At 44.8% G+C, this 14,671-nt stretch overlaps 1 protein-coding gene across 6 annotated transcripts in view; it reads left to right on the top strand.

Annotated features, from left to right (window-relative positions):
- LOC110501679 (exportin-4) overlaps positions 1-14,671 on the top strand; it is a 56,518-nt gene extending 41,847 nt beyond the window's left edge. For 3 of the 6 annotated variants that reach the window (XM_090215874.1, XM_090215875.1, XM_090215876.1), the window contains 10 exons: positions 1,137-1,314; positions 2,893-3,052; positions 6,620-6,789; positions 6,975-7,149; positions 10,480-10,773; positions 10,930-11,119; positions 12,440-12,561; positions 12,681-12,929; positions 13,036-13,128; positions 13,256-14,671. In XM_090215874.1, the coding sequence (XP_090072000.1) occupies positions 1,137-1,314; positions 2,893-3,052; positions 6,620-6,789; positions 6,975-7,149; positions 10,480-10,773; positions 10,930-11,119; positions 12,440-12,561; positions 12,681-12,929; positions 13,036-13,128; positions 13,256-13,453 (1,829 nt within the window). In that variant the 3' untranslated portion in view covers positions 13,454-14,671. Of the gene's footprint in view, positions 1-1,136; positions 1,315-2,892; positions 3,053-6,619; positions 6,790-6,974; positions 7,150-10,479; positions 10,774-10,929; positions 11,120-11,681; positions 12,562-12,680; positions 12,930-13,035; positions 13,129-13,255 lie in introns of all 6 variants that reach the window. The other 3 variants (XM_090215873.1, XM_090215877.1, XR_016490602.1) reach the window with 2 other exon arrangements.

Consider the following 14,671-nt stretch of genomic DNA (forward strand, 5'->3'; position numbering starts at 1 on the left):
TCCTGACTTCCCTGGAAAGTTGCATATCGCGGGGACTATTCGATGCTAGCGCAGTCCGCCACAGGATGTTTTTGTGCTGGTTGAGGGCAGTCAGGTCTGGAGTGAACCAAGGGCTTTATCTGTTTTTAGTTCTGCATTTTTGTCAGCTCCAACAGCAGATTTCATTATTTTTTGGGGCCTAGAACTAACTTCTCTGTTTTGTCAGTTTAAACGAGAGTAAAATTGCCTCCAACCACTTTATTTTTACATTTAAAAAAAATGTTTTTTAAACCTTTATTTCACTAGGCAAGTCAGTTAAGAACAAATTATTATTTACAATGATTTACAATGATAGCCTAGGAACAGTGTGCACTGCCTTGTTCATGGGCAGAACGACTGATTTTTTTTTACCTTGTCAGCTCGGGGATTCGATCAAGCAACCTTTTGGTTACTGGCCCAACGCTCTAGACACTAGGCTACCTTCCGCCCCATCCTTATGTCTGAAACACAGGGATCCAGGGTAGGGAATATTGGGGCTTCACCATGTTTCATCCAAATGTACAGCTGTGTGTCGTCCACATAGTGAAAGTTGACATTATTTTTCCGGATGACATCACCAAGAGGGAGAGAGGGAAGGGGTGTGTGTGTAGTGGTCCTAAAACAGAACCTAGTGTTGTTTACATGCTCATTTACATCAGTGGTCCCTTGTTGTTTTATGCATGGATTTATTGTGTAACAAATCTTTTTAGCATTCAGTCCGTTTTATTGACCATTAGCATAAAATGAAACCTAACTGCACTCTGGGGGGCATCGACTATGTCCTTAGATCTCCTTAGTTGTTTTTAGGGACTAAATTTAGGCTGGGAGGCACACTGCGCTGGTGTATTGGTGCATGGCAGGAATGTTGCACAACTGGTGGCCTGGCCCTCCACGAACCAACTGCTTTGCTGTATAGTACATTTTAGCATTCCCATTGGCTACAGAATTCCCCTTCAGTGCATAACTCAATTTGCGCCCCTAGTTGGTTCTCTCTTAGTGTGCTCAGAGTTTGATGTTTGCTCTGTTTGACAACGTTTTCTTATTAAGTGCCTCCATAATGGATTGTTTCTGGCTGGTCCTAGTTGTAATTGTGAATGCAAGTGATTTGTGTGTTCCAGGCTACCTCCTGGCAGATGACCCTCAGGGTGAGACTCCTCTGATCCCGGCTGAGGTGATGGAGTATTCTATCAACCACTCTACTGAGGTAGACATCAACACCACCTTGCAGATACTGGGCTCTCCTGGAGAGAAGGCCTCCTCTATCCCAGGATGCAACAGGACAGACTCCGTCATCAGGTAAGGGAGGGACTACTTAATTGCAAACACCTAGTTTCGTATCAAATTCCCAGATCTAAATTGGATGGCTGGTTTGAAAGGAATGACTAAAACCAACAGACACTCAGGCCCTCGTCAGTGGACCAGAGTTGCTCATCTCCGCTATAAATCCATCAACTAATGGGTCTAAAACGCACTGTCTCAGTCAGTGATCTAATGAACAGCTTGGACAGTCTCCCATCACTGTCTGTCAGTGATCTAATGAACAGCTTGGACAGTCTCCCATCACTGTCCCAGTCAGTGATCTAATGAACAGCTTGGACAGTGTCCCATCACTGTCCCAGTCAGTGATCTAATGAACAGCTCCCCCCACTGTTTACAGAAGCTGAGCTCTAAGTGGTGTACTTGTTAACTGGTTGTAGTGCTCTGTCACGTTCACACCAGTGCGCTGTCTGTCCGGAGTGTGCCTTGTAAAAACCTACTGTCCCGTGGCATGGCAGCAGCCTTTCCCTTATAGTATTTTCCAGACGGGGCACAAAGGTCCACATATCACTACACAAGCCATCTGGCACAGAAACTGTCCATTGAAGCCAACAGAAGGCTTTTTAAGCGGCAACAGATCTAGGTATTGGTTCCTCTCACCACCAGTACAGTACAATGGTAGGGGGAATATTACGTACAGTGCAGGGCCAATGAGCCACCCGTGGGTGTGGCCACACCCTTTTGGGAGTGGCCCCCTGGGGGTGTGGTGCCAGCGCCACAGAGGGGGAATGCCCTGGTACAGACCGAGCCATGCTAGCCTCTCTCACACACACACACACACACACACACACACACACACACACACACACACACACACACACACACACACACACACACAGGATCTTGGACACACACATGATGGCGGCCTAGCCAGCCTTAGAGCAGCACCAGCCCTCCCAGCCCCAGACCACCACTCCCCAACATTAATTTAAGGCATGGCCAGGTGCTGCTAAGACTAGTAGGGGGCTGGGGTAGTGTGTGCGTGTCTGCACGCGTGCTTTTGGTGTCGGGGGTACATGGGCAATCATATAGGGAATTTGAGGTGGTGGGGGTCGTGATAGTGGGTTCTGGATTGTTCTTTGTGGGGGCAAGGGGGCACAGAGGAATGGAAAGGCAAGAGGCCGGGCATCAGATTTCCTAATAACACTGTGCGACCCCGGCTCTGTTAATGTCAATGGGCTTTTGTTTTTGCAAACAATGTGAAACAGTGCACTGTCATGCTGCGTGGGCACGTACTGAGGCCCATCTCTTACATACGGAACACTAAGCTGCACTAAGCCCTCTATCTCTCTGGACTTTGTCACGTGTGGGTCAACGTGGTCATTTGTTGTCAGAGTTACTGAAATGAACAGACTAAATCCCTACCTCTTTCTTTTGTTCTTCCCCTTCCCTCCTCTTGCTCATCCTGGCCTTGGCTTCTTATTACAATTCATCCACCTCTTTTTCCTCCTCTCACTTCCCTTGCTATCACACTCTCCTTTTTTCCTTCTCTCTCTTTTGCCATTTCTTTCTCTTTAACCTCTATCATTCCTTCACTCTCCCTGTCCCCTCTCTCAGGTTGTTGTCAGCGGTGTTGAGGACGTCAGAGGTAGAGTCCAGGGCCACCAGGGCCAGTCTGACAGAGCTGCTCAGCCCTCAGATGGGGAAGGACATTGTCTGGTTCCTCAAACGCTGGGCTAAGACTTACCTACTGGTGGATGAGAAACTCTACGGACAGGTACAACTACCACCAGACTAGGGATGTGACAAATGGAGAAAAAAATCTTAATGTTTAAGCTGCCATTTTTTTACGGTTTTCCGTTAAAACAATAAGACAAATTCACACAGTTCCATGTGAATTCACAATGCAGATGGTCTATATCGCGCTTCCCGCTGACAGAATACATTATTTATGCTGCTGGTTCTTTTCAGGAGTGTAGCGCGTGTAGCTTGTTGTCGTCCAATCACAAGTCATCAAACCGGCACTAGGCTACAGTCATAGAGCTAGATCCTCCAAGTGGCAAGTTATTAGGATATTTCTAGGCTAATCAATGGAAGATGGAATTAAAAATGTTAAAAAGTTAAATGAGAAGGACCGGCTACAACACCAAGAGCCAACAGGTAGTAATAATTTGAATGGATTTGTTGTTATTCACTGTAGGATTCGGAAGGGGAGAAAGTTATGTAGTCTCAATCACCCTAGCTAACATTAGCTAGCTCCTTATCTCAGTTTTAGGCAGTCAAGACAGTGATACTATGTAATCAGATGAGATGATAAATACAGTGCTGTCGGGAAGTATTCAGACCTGTTAACTTTATCCACATTTTGTTACGTTACAGCCTAAATAGTTTTTTCCCCCCTCAATCTACAAACAATCCTTAATGACAGTGAAAACAGGTTTAGAAATGTTTGCAAATTTATAAAAAGTTAAAAACATCTTATTTATATAAGTATTCAGACCCTTTGCTATGAGACTCGAAATTGAGCTCCAGTGCATCCTGTTTCCATTGATCATCCTTGAAATGTTTCTACAGCTTGTGGTAAATTCTCATTGCTAGAGGCATCTCTACAGACACCCTGGTTCGAATCCAAGCATTACCTCAACCGGCCGTGATTGGGAGTCCCATAGGGCGGCACGCAATTGGCACAGCGTTGTCCGGGTTTGGCCGGTGTAGTAGGCAGTCATTGTAAATAAGAATTTGTTCTTAACTGACTTGCCTAGTTAAATCAATTTTAAAAAGTCGCTTTTTCCTCCTAACGTTACAGGATTGTTTCATTAGGTTTTTGTAACCTTTTTATTTTCACTTTATGATGAGGATCGGTACCTGTTAGTGGTAGTTTTGTGATTTTACATTTTGTAATAAAAAAAGATATACTCTACCGTTAAAGTTTGGGGTCACTTAGACATGTCTTTGTTTTTCATGAAAACATACATGAAATGAGGTGCAAAATTATTAGGAAATAGTCAAGACTGACAAGGTTATAAATATTTTTTAATTAGTAATAATTGTGTCCTTCAAACTTTGCTTTCATCAAATAATCTTCCATTTGAAGCAATTACAGCCTTGCAGACCTTTTGGAATTCTATTTGACAATTTGTGTAGGTAATCTGAAGAGATTTCACCCCATGCTTCCCGAAGCACCTCCCACAAGTTGGATTGGCTTGATGGGCACTTCTTACGTACCATACGGTCAAGCTGCTCCGACAACTGCTCAATATGGTTGAGATCCGGTGATTGTGCTGGCCACTCCCTTATAGACAGAATACCAGCTGACTGCTTCTTCCTTAAATAGTTATTGCATAGTTTGGAGCTGTGCTTTGGGTTATTGTCCTGTTGTAGGAGGAAATTGGCTCCAATTAAGCGCTGTCCACAGGGTATGGTGTTGCAAAATGGAGTGATAGCATTCCTTCTTCAAGATCCCTTTAACACTGTACAAATCTCGCACTTTACCACCACCAAATCACACCCAGACCATCATATTGCCTCCACCATTCTTGACAGATGGCGTCAAGCAGTCCTCCTGTATCTTTTAATTTTTTCTGCGTCTCACGAATGTTCTTCTTTGTGATCCGAACACCTCAAACTTAGATTGGTCTGTCCATAACACTTTTTTCCAATCTTGCTCCGTCTAGTGTCTGTGTTCTTTTGCCCATCTTAATCATTTATTTTTATTGGCCAGTCTGAGATATGGCTTTTTCTTTGCAACTCTGCCTAGAAGGCCAGAATCCCGGAGTCGCCTCCTCACTGTTGACGTTGAGACTGGTGTTTTGAGGGTACTATTTAATGAAGCTGCCAGTTGAGGACTTGTGAAGCGTCTGTTTCTCAAACTAGACCCTCTAATGTACTTGTCCTCTTGCTCAGTTGTGCACCGGGGCCTCCCACTCTTTATATTCTGGTTAGAGCCAGTTTGCACTGTTCTGTGAAGGGAGTAGTACACAGCGTTGTACGAGATCTTCAGTTTCTTGGCAATTTATCGCATGGAATAGCCTTCATTTCTCAGAACAAGAATAGTCTGACGAGTTTCAGAAGAAAGTTCTTTGTTTCTGGCCATTTTGTGCCTGTAATCGAACCCACAAATGCTGATGCTCCAGATACTCAACTAGTCTAAAGAAGGCCAGTTTTATTGCTTCTTTAATCAGAACAACAGTTTTCAGCTGTGTTAACATAATTGCAAAAGGGTTTTCTAATGATCAATTAGCCTTTTCAAATTATAAACTTTGATTAGCTAACACAACGTGGCATTGGAACACAGGAGTGATGGTTGCTGATAAATGACCTCTGTACGCCAATGTAGATATTCCATAAAAAATCTGCCGTTTCCAGCTACAATAGTCATTTACAACATTAACAACATTAACATCTACACTGTTTCTGATCAATTTGATGTTATTTTAATGGACAAAAAAATAGCTTTTCTTAAAACAACAAGGACATTTCTAAGTGTCCCCAAACCTTTGGACGGTAGTGTATCTTCAGGTAGTTTTTTTTTTCTCTTAACGTTAAAGATCACAATTTTGTTGAAACGTTCATACACCAGACACCACTGTCTGATTTGTCTTAATGTGGTCATCCATAATAACACTTCTCACTCCAACCCTCTGAGTGTGAAGGCCCTATAACATGGTGCGGCAGGTAGCCTAGTGGTTAGAGCGTTGGGCCAGTAAACGGAAGGTTGCTCGATCGAATCCCAAAGCTGACAAGGTCGAGCAACCTTCCGTTTACTGGCCCAACGCTCTAACCACTAGACTACCTGCCGCACCATGTTATAGGGCCTGTCATTCTGACCCTGAACAAGTCTATACTGACTTGCCTAGTTAAACAAAGTTGAAATATAACACTGGCATGGTAATGGACTTGGCATGGATTTGACAGATGACTTCATAAATAGTCTTTGTGACATTAACTGATGAGGAGGCGGCCACTGGACACTTGAGGTAAAAATGCCAGGGATTGTCCATCACTGTCTACAGTAGCTACGCTCTGAGAGCTCTTTTAAGTGTTCTTAAAGTATCCCTGTAAAGGCCTCCTTGTAGAGTTCTGTTATGTTTACACCACCAGTGTAATTTCACCTTAACACCAGTGTACTCTCTGTAAGTGTGTCTTGTAAAACCGGGTTTGCTGTGGGTCATGGCATGGTGTGGAGCAGTGCAGTATACCACTGGACTGGACCGTACAGACAGTTGACTGACATCAGCTGCCATGGCTATTTATGATGTGATCTGTTCAAGTGTTGCAGTGATTTTCATCTATGCCTCAAACCATTTCACACCTATCTTTCTCACTCTTTTCATTCCTCCTTCAGATCAGTATACCACTGAGCACTGCGTTCGGGGCCGACACGGAGGGGGCCCAGTGGATTGTGGGATACCTGCTGGAGAAAGTGATCAACAACCTGTCTGTGTGGAGCTCTGAACCTGAACTGGCTAACGACACGGTGGAGCTACTGGTCTGTCTGGTGGAGAAGAGGGAGAGGTCCGACACTGACTTATGTATCCCAACTTGAACAATGCACACACACACATCTAGTTAGCAAATGTGCCTAAACGTTGGTGCTTGAAACAACTACCCCTTGTGGTGGAGTGATAGTAGATGAGAAAATGTATCTCGCCAATGATTATCACATGCCAACAAACCTTTCTCCATCCCTCCTCTCTCAGGGCTAACATAGTGGTGCAGTGTGAGAACTGGTGGAACTTGGCAAAGCAGTTTGCCAGCCGCAGCCCTCCCCTGGACCTGCTGTCCAGCTCAGTACAAAGGACCCTGATGAAGGCCCTGGTTCTAGGGGGCTTCGCACACATGGACTCAGACACCAAGCAGCAATACTGGACCGAGGTAGGGAATCCTATAGAACCCCAAAGAACACAGAACCTGCCTATTTCTAAAATGTATCTTATTAAAATGTGATTTTAAACCTAACCATACTGATAACCTTAAGCCTAACCTTACATTTAAATTAAGACCAAAAATACAAATTGTTTTCATGAATTTTTACAATCTGCCAATTTGGATTTTGTGTCCATGGTAACTCTTGGAAACCCTACCAAACAGTGCTCACCTTACTGCTGTCACCCACCCACCCAGTCAGCAACGATGGTATTAACTAATGATGTTTTAGGTACTGCTGTGTGCTTCCATCTTGTCAGTACGTACTTCATGTCCCACATCTCATCAATTGTTGCAGTAATGTATGACAGTGTGTTCATAGACGTCCAACAATCTGTTGTTAACGCTATGTGTCGTGTTTGAGAGCTCACGCTTGCAGAGCAATCATTTTAATATTTCTTCATCAGGGCCGTCTGTTTTTCCACATGGCATCTTGTATTCTGGTTCTAGATATGCCATTAAGGCAAGGTTCCCCAACTGGTGGCCCGCGGGACGAATTTGGCCCGCGAGTGGTTTCATTTGGCCCCCCATGTTTTCTTAGCCCGCAAATGTTTTTTTTTTTTTACATAGACTAAAAACACCAGCAAATCAAAGCGATTTTTTTTTTACATTTTGGAAATCTGTTCAAAAGTATTCCCACACATAAGAGATATGTGATTGTATACAAATGTAAGCAAGGTTTGAAATTCATCTCTGTTTGGGCTTCTTGCGGTCAATTTGTAATTACAGCTAGTCGGAAATGTACATACACCTTAGCCAAATACATTTAAACTCAGTTTTTCACAATTCCTGACATTTAATCCTTGTAAAAATGTCCTGTCTAAGGTCAGTTAGGATCACCACTTTTATTTTAAGAATGTGAAATGTCAGAATAATAGTAGTGATTTATTTCAACTTTTATTTCTTTCATCACATTCCCAGTGGGTCAGTAGTTTACATACACTCAATTAGTATTTGGTAGCATTGCCTTTAAATTGTTTAACTTGGGTCAAACGTTTCAGCTAGCCTTCCACAAGGTTCCTACAATAAGTTGGGTGAATTTTGGCCCATTCCTCCTGACAGAGCTGGCGTAACTGAGTCAGGTTTGTCGGCCTCCTTGCTCGCACACGCCTTTTCAGTTCTGCTCACAAATTTTCTATAGGATTGAGGTCAGGGCTTTGTGATGGCCACTCCAATACCTTGACTTTGTTGTCCTTAAGCTATTTTGCCACAATTTTGGAAGTATGCTTGGGGTCATTGTCCATTTGGAAGACCCATTTGCAACCAAGCTTTAACTTCCTGACTGAGGTCTTAAGATGTTGCTTCAATATATTCACATAATTTTCCTACCTCACGATGCCATCTATTTTGTGAAGTGCACCAGTCCCTCCTGCAGTAAAGCACCCCCACAACATGATGTTGCCATCCTTTTGCTTCACGGTTGGGATGGTGTTCTTCGGCTTGCAAGCCTCCCCCAAACATAACGATGGTCATTATGACCAAACAGTTCTATTTTTGTTTCATCAGACCAGAGGACATTTCTCCAAAAAGTACGATCTTTGTCCCCATGTGCAGTTGCAAACCGTAGTGTGGCTTGTTTATGGCGGTTTTGGAGCAGTGGCTTCTTCCTTGCTGAGCGGCCTTTCAGGTAATGTCGATATAGGACTTTACTGTGGATATAGATACTTTTGTACCTGTTTCCATCTTCACAGGGTCCTTTGCTGTTGTTCTGGGATTGATTTGCACTTTTCACACCAAAGTAAGTTCATCTCTCGGAGACAGAATATGTCTCCTTCCTGAGCGGTATGAAGGCTGCATGGTCCCATGGTGTTTATACTTGCGTACTATTGTTTGTACAGATGAACATGGTACCTCCAGGTGTTTGGAAAATGCTCCGAAGGATGAACCATACTTGCCTTGACTGATTTTCTTTTGATTTTCCCATGATGTCAGGCACTGAGTTTGAAGGTAGGCCTTGAAATACATCCACAGGTACACCTCCAATAGACTCAAGGGATGTCAATTAGCCTATCAGAAGCTTCTAAAGACATAATTTTCTGGAATTTTCCAAGCTGTTTAAAGACACAGTCAACTTAGTGTATGTTGACTTCTGACCCATTGGAATTGTGATACAGTGAATTATAAGTGAAATAATCTGTCAACAATTGTTGGATAAATGACTTGTGTCATGCACAAAGTAGATGTCCTAACGGACTTGCAAAAACTATAGTTTGTTAACAAGAAATTTGTGGAGTGGTTGAAAAACGAGTTTTAATGACTCCAACCTAAGTGTATGTGAACTTCCGACTTCAACTGTATGTTCTGGCCCCCTGACCATCCGCTCAATAAAAAATTGGCCCTCGGCTAAATCTAGTTGATGATTCCTCCATAATTGATGTTGATGATCCGTTGATGATCTGCCCATAATCGCACTTCTGACAGAAATGGTTTGGCTCTCACGGTGCTTCTTTCAGCATTGCACCTGTACTGCTGCTGTAGCTCAATTCTACTTCGCAAAGTTTGCATTTCATCACCTTCTCATTTAACTTCTCAAAGTACTGCCATACAGATCTTTGCAGCTGCCGCTTCCCTGTCTCACTCTCTTCCATTTTTACAACTTTTAACGACTATCTGTGGCAAATCATCATTTATTTCTTCTAAGCGTTACCGATCCCAAATTCGTTTAAACGTCACACCCCTACACTCTGAATCCCTGAATGGAACTAACTTGCGCACACACGCCTTTCCAAGGACCCAGAGAAATGGAGCTATAACTTAAAGCTCTCAAGTGTCATGTCCCTTCAGATTTCCTCTATATAGGCTCTCTTTCCCATAGACTTTAGTTGGTAACAAGTTGTGCGATCAAATCTATTTTCCCTACTATGGTGATTCTGTTTAACCACTCTCCCTATAGACTTCAGCAGTAACATACGGCGACGCCAAATGATTTAGCCAAAACCATTAGACCTCCCTAGAGTCTATGTTTGATAATGATCCTCATAATGATCTTGAAGGCCATTCTATAGTAATGCAAGACGACTCCAAAGCCATTAGTAGAGATCCATGAATGAGACGGCAGCTGTCTTGCCTTCCAGCTGCTGTGACTAGTGTGTACAGTACAGTAGCCCATTCAAGAAGAGGTGGGAATGAAAATAGCCTGCAGCTGATCTTTGTCTCTTCTTCCCTGCTCTCCTTCTTTGGGGGTTTGGGCCAGGTTACTGTAAAACACTTTGTGACAAATGTTGATTGATCACCTCTCTCTCCCTTCCTTCCTTCCTCCCTTCCTTTCTCTTCCTCCAGGTGCTGCACCCCCTCCAGCAGCGCTTCCTCAACCTGATCAACCAGGAGAACTTTCCTCAGATCTGTCAGGAGGAGAGTGTGAAGCGGGAGATCGTTGCCACCCTGGAGGCTCTATGTGGCATCGCCGAGGCAACGCAGATCGACAACGTGGCGTCTCTCTTCAGCTTCCTCATGGACTTCCTGTCCAGTTGCATCGGCCTGATGGAGGTGTACCGCAACACGCCCGAGACGATCAACCTCATCATTGAGGTGTTCGTGGAGGTCGCCCACAAACAGATCTGCTACCTTGGAGAGGTGAAGATAGCAAAAACACTTAATCGCTTTAATAATAACTACACACTTAGAATTACAAATCCCTACACTTGTATTATGTGTAGAGTAATGTAATCGGATATGGGGCTTCCACTGGAAAGAGTTAACAGCCACCTCTTCTCCCTCTCTGACCCCCAGTCTAAGTCTATGAAGCTGTACGAGGTGTGCCTGACGCTGCTGCAGGTCTACTCTAAGAACAACCTGGGCAGGAAGAGGGCTGATGTGGCTGCTGAGGAGGACCAGTACCAGGACCTGCTGCTCATCATGGAGCTGCTCACCAACCTGCTCTCTAAGGAGTTCATTGACTTCTCAGACACAGGTGTGGACGGTGGGTGTGTGTACATCTCCACCATCCCCAATGACATTAGTCTGCATTTATGTATGATACTTTAAGTTCCTAGTTAGTTTTCAATACTTATCAAATGGTATTGATCACATACACATATTTATCAGATGTTATTGCGGGTGTTCCTAGCTCTTAGGCAGTGCATTAATATATAACAATACACACAAATCTAAAAGTAAAATAATGGAATTAAGAAATATATAAATTAGGACAAGCAATGTTGAAGTGGCATTGACAAAATACAGTATATCCATATGAGATGAGTAAAGCAGTATGTCAACTTTAAAGTGACTAGTGTTCCATTATTAAAGTGGCCATAAGTTCATAGAGCAGCAGCCTATAAGGTGCAGGGCTGAGTAACCAACCGGGTGGTAGCCAGCTAGTGGTGGCTATTTAACAGTCTGATGGCTGATAGCTGTTTTTCAGTCTCTCAGTCCCAGCTTTGATGCACCTGTACTGACCTCGCCTTCTGGATGTTAGCGGGGTAAATAGGCCGTGTCTCAGGTGGTTGTTGTCCTTGATGATCTTTTTGGCCTTCCTGTAGGTGTCCTGGAGGGCAGGCAGTGTGCCTCCGGTGATGCGGTGGGCAGACCGCACCACCCTCTGGAGAGCCCTGCGGTTGTGGGCGGCACAGTTGAAAATACCAGGCGGTGATGCAGCCCAACAGGATGCTCTCAATTGTGCATCTGCAAAAGTTGCTGAGGGTCTTAGTGGCTAAGCCGTAGGCATTGTTGCGTCTTCTTCACCACATTGTCTGTGTGGGTGGACCATTTCAGATTGTCAGTGACGTATACACCGAGGAACTTGAAGCTTTCCACCTTCTCCACTGCGGTCCTGTCGATGTTTATAGGGATGTGCTCACGCTGCTTTTTCCTGAAGTCCACGATCAGCTCCTTTGTTTTGACATTGAGGGAGAGGTTGTTTTCCTGGCACCACTCTGCCTCCCTGTAGGCTGTCTCGTCATTGTTGGTAATCAGGCGTACTACTGTTGTCGTCTGCAAACTTGATGATTTGAGTTGGAGGCGTGTGTGGCCACGCAGTCAAGAGTGAACAGGGAGTACAGAAGGGGGCTGAGCACGCACCCTTGTCGGGCCCGTGTTGAGGATAAGTGAAGTGGAGGTGTTGTTTCCTACATTCACCACCTGGGGGGCAGCCCATCAGGAAGTCCAGGACCCAGTTGCATAGGGTGGATTTCAGGCCCTGAGCTTGATGATGAGCTTGGCGGGTGCTATGGTGTTGAAGGCTGAGCTATAGTCAACTTACAGAATCCTCTGGTTTGTGTGTGTGTTGATGGTGGAACAGATGAGGTTTTCCGGGGGCAGGAGCAGAGTTCGGGAGCGGCAGGTCGGTCGGTGTCAGCTGCAGACGTAGTTCTGTTTGGAGTCAACATTATTCTGCCTCTCATGTCTCAGGACCTACTCAAGGTAAGACCCAGGGCCCATTCTCAATTGTTAAACAATGCTTCTTCCTTCCTCCGAGTAATCACTGATGTACATTGTCACTGTACTACAAAATGTTGTTAAACTGGTTTGTCTGTTTTCAGTTCCCGTCTCTGTGTAACCAGTATTACAAGCTTATCACGTTCATCTGTGAGATCTTCCCTGAGAAGATCCCCCAGTTACCAGAGGAGCTGTTTAAGAGTCTCATGTACTCCCTAGAGCTGGGCATGACATCCATGAGTTCAGAGGTCAGCCAGCTGTGTCTGGAGGCTCTGTCTCCCCTGGCCGAGCAGTGTGCCAAGACCCAGGAGAAAGACACGCCCCTCTTCATCGCCACACGCCACTTCCTCAAGGTGAGACACCCCCTCCTGGGATTTCCTCCTAACTACAAGGTCTACTTCATTCCATTATACTCAAAAAGAGGAAATGTTTTGTAATGGAAAATCTCTCCCTCTCCAGTTGGTGTTTGACATGCTGGTACTGCAGAAACACAACACAGAGATCACAGTGGCAGCGGGAGAAGCTCTCTATACACTAGTGTGCCTGCATCAAGTGAGTATCCTTTGTTTTTAAACTTCCTGCACACATCTATCTCATTCTTTTTATTGGCTCTGGTGATCTGGACGTTGTACCTCCTGTCGGCCTCATATGATTATGTAATTTCCTATTCTCTCTCCAGGCGGAGTACCAGGAGCTGGTGGAGTCTCTGCTCGCCACCCAGCGAGACGCCGTCATCTACCAGAGACTGGCCGACGCCTTCAACAAGCTGACAGCCAGCAGCACGCCGCCCAGCATGGACCGCAAGCAGAAGGTGGCCTTCCTCAAGAGTCTGGAGGAGTTTGTGTCCAATGTAGGGGGGCTACTTTGTGTCAAATAACTATTAGCTCCCCTCCTTCCTAGCCCCTCTATATCCAACCCGCTCACAGATCTACCTACCTACCTTGACCACATCTGACCAAGCCAAACCATTGAGAAGACAGACAGACAGACTGAGCTGATGAGCTGCACTGTTAGACTGTGTGGAAAAAAATAGGTGAGGTTGAGACACTGACGGGAGCTGTGGTGTGGACTGGACTAGGGTGTGGTTTGGGCAGGTTCACACCCGCTCCTCCCCCTAACCTCTCTTTTTTCCTCAAAGGCCCCCAGCACAAACGTACAGTGGCTTCGGGGATTACGATTTGGTGGTGGGGGGGGTCAGAGAGGGATGGACTTGCCCGCTGTACCCCTCTGTCCCATCATCCAATCATTGTTTACGTTTGCCAGTGGGAGGGTTGGGATGAACACAGGAGGAGGGGCCAATCTGTTCTGAGAACGCTATGCCCCTCCCTTTCTCCCCATGCCCATACCCTCTCTCCCCTCCCAGAGTGCCTTGGTTTTCTTGTTTGTGTCGTGTGTCGTCTCCAGTGTGTCTGTGTGGCCAAGCTGAGAGGTGTCTTACAGCAACAACTGTGCCTGTCACACACACCAAAAACACAGTGGAAGCACACACACACACATCTCCATGACCATGAGAGGCTAGATCCCACCACCTTCAGGTTGCTGAACCTGTTAACTGGAGGGCCGATGACAAAAAAACGATTCACTTCGTCCTCATCAAGTGTGTATATATGTTTTCCAAAAAAAGTGGGGGAAATTTTAAAACAATGACTGAAAGGTTTTTATAAGATGGCAGAGGAGCTGAATTTTTATGGTTATGATCACTTGAAGAAAAAGGGGGCAAGTTTGAAAACTTTGGATTTTGATTTCTTTATTGTTCTAGATTGTAATTTTATTCTATGCCACCCTTTTGTCTCAGTCCTGACTGCCCACAGCCGATATCCAGAAAATTGGAGGCCTTAGGAAGTTTGGGCCCCTGACGTTTAGCAATCTTCTCTCTAGTTATATTTTTCTATGTCACAGCCACTATCTCCATTTCAAAACACACTGAATGGAAGCAATAACAAACCAAAAAAGGAACAGAGCCACTTGTTGTAACCATGGCATTTGAGGTGGACTCATTGCCCTTCCTCTGTTTAAACCACTACCCTGGTTATTTTGGAATGCCTGACTGAATTGTATTGAAATGTAAAAGTGTACATAAACTTATTATATAAAA

The sequence above is a fragment of the Oncorhynchus mykiss genome, chromosome 22 (assembly GCF_057628025.1).
Source record: "Oncorhynchus mykiss isolate SJ-2025 chromosome 22, ASM5762802v1, whole genome shotgun sequence".
NCBI classification, from domain to species: Eukaryota; Metazoa; Chordata; class Actinopteri; order Salmoniformes; family Salmonidae; genus Oncorhynchus; species Oncorhynchus mykiss.